Source organism: Emiliania huxleyi (genome assembly GCF_000372725.1).
Source record: "Emiliania huxleyi CCMP1516 unplaced genomic scaffold EMIHUscaffold_288, whole genome shotgun sequence".
NCBI classification, from domain to species: Eukaryota; Haptophyta; order Isochrysidales; family Noelaerhabdaceae; genus Emiliania; species Emiliania huxleyi.
In genome coordinates, this window is record NW_005199870.1 from 102,508 (window position 1) to 105,208 (window position 2,701).

At 62.5% G+C, this 2,701-nt stretch overlaps 1 protein-coding gene across 1 annotated transcript in view; it reads left to right on the forward strand.

Annotated features, from left to right (window-relative positions):
• Positions 1-982: 982 nt before the first annotated feature.
• The window catches only part of EMIHUDRAFT_457966 (hypothetical protein), a 3,094-nt gene continuing 1,375 nt past the window's right edge, over positions 983-2,701 (forward strand). The window contains exons 1-4 of the mRNA XM_005775983.1: positions 983-1,760; positions 1,853-2,059; positions 2,131-2,208; positions 2,311-2,374. Of these exons, the coding sequence (XP_005776040.1) occupies positions 1,009-1,760; positions 1,853-2,059; positions 2,131-2,208; positions 2,311-2,374 (1,101 nt within the window). The 5' untranslated portion in view covers positions 983-1,008. The remainder of the gene's footprint in view (positions 1,761-1,852; positions 2,060-2,130; positions 2,209-2,310; positions 2,375-2,701) is intronic.

A 2,701-nucleotide genomic window follows, 5' to 3' on the forward strand; every position in this document is an offset into this window, starting at 1 on the left:
GACGGGGACCCCTCCAGCCCTGAGCTGTGGGCTGGCGAGCCCTCCGGTCGGAGGGGTGGAAGTGGGAGGGCTCGAAGACGGACCTCTCTCGCTCCGGGAGGGTGGAGGGGTGCAGGGTGCAGGGGTGGAGGGGTGGTTGAGCCCTCTAGCTCTATCGATATAGCCCTACCCCTCCCGCCGTTTTAGGGCCTCCCCACCCCGCTATGGACCACACCCACAAAAAGAACCCTGCACAAAGATCGCACGGGCGGGGACCTGTTCCTTTTTACCCACCAATCCCAATGACGAGAACGACCAACGCACCGGCCGCCTGGCCGAAAAACGTGGGTTCGAATTCGTAGGAGGCACCTAGAGCAAAAATTGAGCCCGCTCAGGTGTGAAAAAATATAAGGGTCGACCTGGTTTCGAACTGGGGGCCTCCCGCTCGCGGGGCGGCACTCGGCGAAGAAATCCAGGGGATGCCGGCGAACGACCTATGTAGCATACCGGGGGAATTAGACAATCAGATACGCACAACCGACGCCCGAAGTGCCAAGAAGGACGTCATTAGTACGAAACCTCAGAAGGCCAAGGGCGCCGAGAGAACATTCCCCCGAGAGGACAAAAGAAAAGGCTTCGCACCCCTCCTTGCGCAGTGACCCTCGCTAAGTGTCGCCGTTATCGGGGCACGCTATCCTGCGCAGGCAGGGCAAGCGGGGGGGGACGCAGTCCCATCTCTCCTGTGTACGGGTGGGTTCTGTCTCCATTCTTGGAGGGGGGCAAAAAGATAAGAACGGGGATTTTTCTTTTTTACCCACCATCTCACATTTCACAGTAGGGTGTCGGTTTTATTTATTTACACACACGTATGGGAGGTAAAGAAGTGCGTCACACTGCCCGGATTCCCGGGAGCCCCTCTTCCTGGGGATGATGGAGGCAATTTCTTCTTGCTCTTTTTATGGCGGCTGACTGATCCTCCGCAGCGCCCGCTCGTCGAGAGGCGCACCGACTTGCTTCTTCCCCGCGATCATGCGCCTCTTCTGCTGGTGCACGCTCCTCCACGCCCTGTCTGTCGCCGCCGGATCGGAGTCGAAGAAGAACAGCTCGAAGGCTCTCACCTGTAAGCTGCTAAACAGTGCTTGGCGGCGCTCCGCAGCGTTGCCACCCCCGCCCGCCGGCTACCCCAGCAGCCCGTATGCGCGCGGGCCGGCGTACCCTCGGCCCGGCAACGCCACACCAAACGTGCTTCTCATGCTCGGCGACGACGTGGGATACGGCGACCTGGCTGCCTTTGGAGGCCACCCTTACGCGAGGACGCCAAACCTTGACCGGCTGTTTAAGGAGGGCACCAGCCTGCGCCAGTACTATGTGGTGGGCTGCACTTGCGCGCCCAGCCGCGCCGCTCTCATGAGCGGCCGCCACCCCGCCACGTTTGAGTTTCGGCTCGGCCTCGGGCTCGCGGCGGTCGGGACGCCGGCGCTAACCGAGGTGTTCGGCGCGGCCGGGTACGCGGTCGCTCACTTCGGCAAGTGGCACCTCGGGCCGGAGCGACCCTACTATGCGGCCCGGCGGGCAGACGACGGCTCGACGCACCTGGGCATCCACACTGTCGTCTCGTCCGGCAAAGAGCTTCCGTGCGCCCTGCCCGAGGAGGAGCGGAGAGGCAAGGCGAGGCGGTACACGGGGCGGGGGAGGGACGAGGCGGTCTACTACGCGGCGGAGCGGTGGGTCGAGAGGCACGCCGCGCGGCCGTGGTACGCCAACGTGTGGGGTCACTCGACGTGCGCGGCTGCATGCCCGTGCAGTGGTGGGAGAGAGGGCGGCTCTTTGGGCCGACACGTGCGACCCCCCCCCCCCCCTCTCCCCTTGCCAGGCACGACCCGGTGTTCAACTGCGACCTCCTCACGGCCGAGCGAGGCCTGGACACCCCCCCCCCCCCGCCGACCTTTGACCCGGCTCGCTTCTCGGAGCACCATGGCCTCTCGCCTCCGCACACGCCGCCTCGCTCGGCATCACAGATCGACGTCATCGCCGAAAAAGTGCCGCCCGCCCTCTTACTCGTCCGTCTCACGGACCCGCGGTAGTCTCAAAGGGGCCGCAGCTGCCTCGAGGCGCGCGGAGGCGGATGGAGGCTCTCCCTCCCGCCGCGAGGCCGCCGCTCACCTTTGCGGGCGAGAGCCCGTTCCTGATGGGCTACGCGGGAGGGCTGCGCGGAGGCAAGTTCACTCAGTGCGCCGCGGCCCGCCGACCCCCCCCTGCCCCTCATCTCCCCTCACCGCCCCCTCGCGCCCCACCCGCTCGCAAGCCTCTGTGTCCCTCCCCCCCCCACAGGTACGACGGCGGGGTGCGCGTCCCTCTCCTCGTGCGCTGGCCTGGCGTGGTGCAGGCGGGGCACGTCGACAGCGACTATTAATAATTAATAAGTATTGAATAATAATAATTAATAAGTGGTGCAGGCGGGGGACGTCGACAGCGACTATTAATAATTAATAAGTATTTAATAATAATAATTAATAAGTGGTGCAGGCGGGGCACGTCGACAGCGACTATTAATAATTAATAAGTATTTAATAATAATAATTAATAAGTGGTGCAGGCGGGGCACGTCGACAGCGACTATTAATAATTAATAAGTATTTAATAATAATAATTAATAAGTGGTGCAGGCGGGGCACGTCGATAGCGACTCCGTCGTCTCGGCGCTCGACCTGCTGCCGACGGT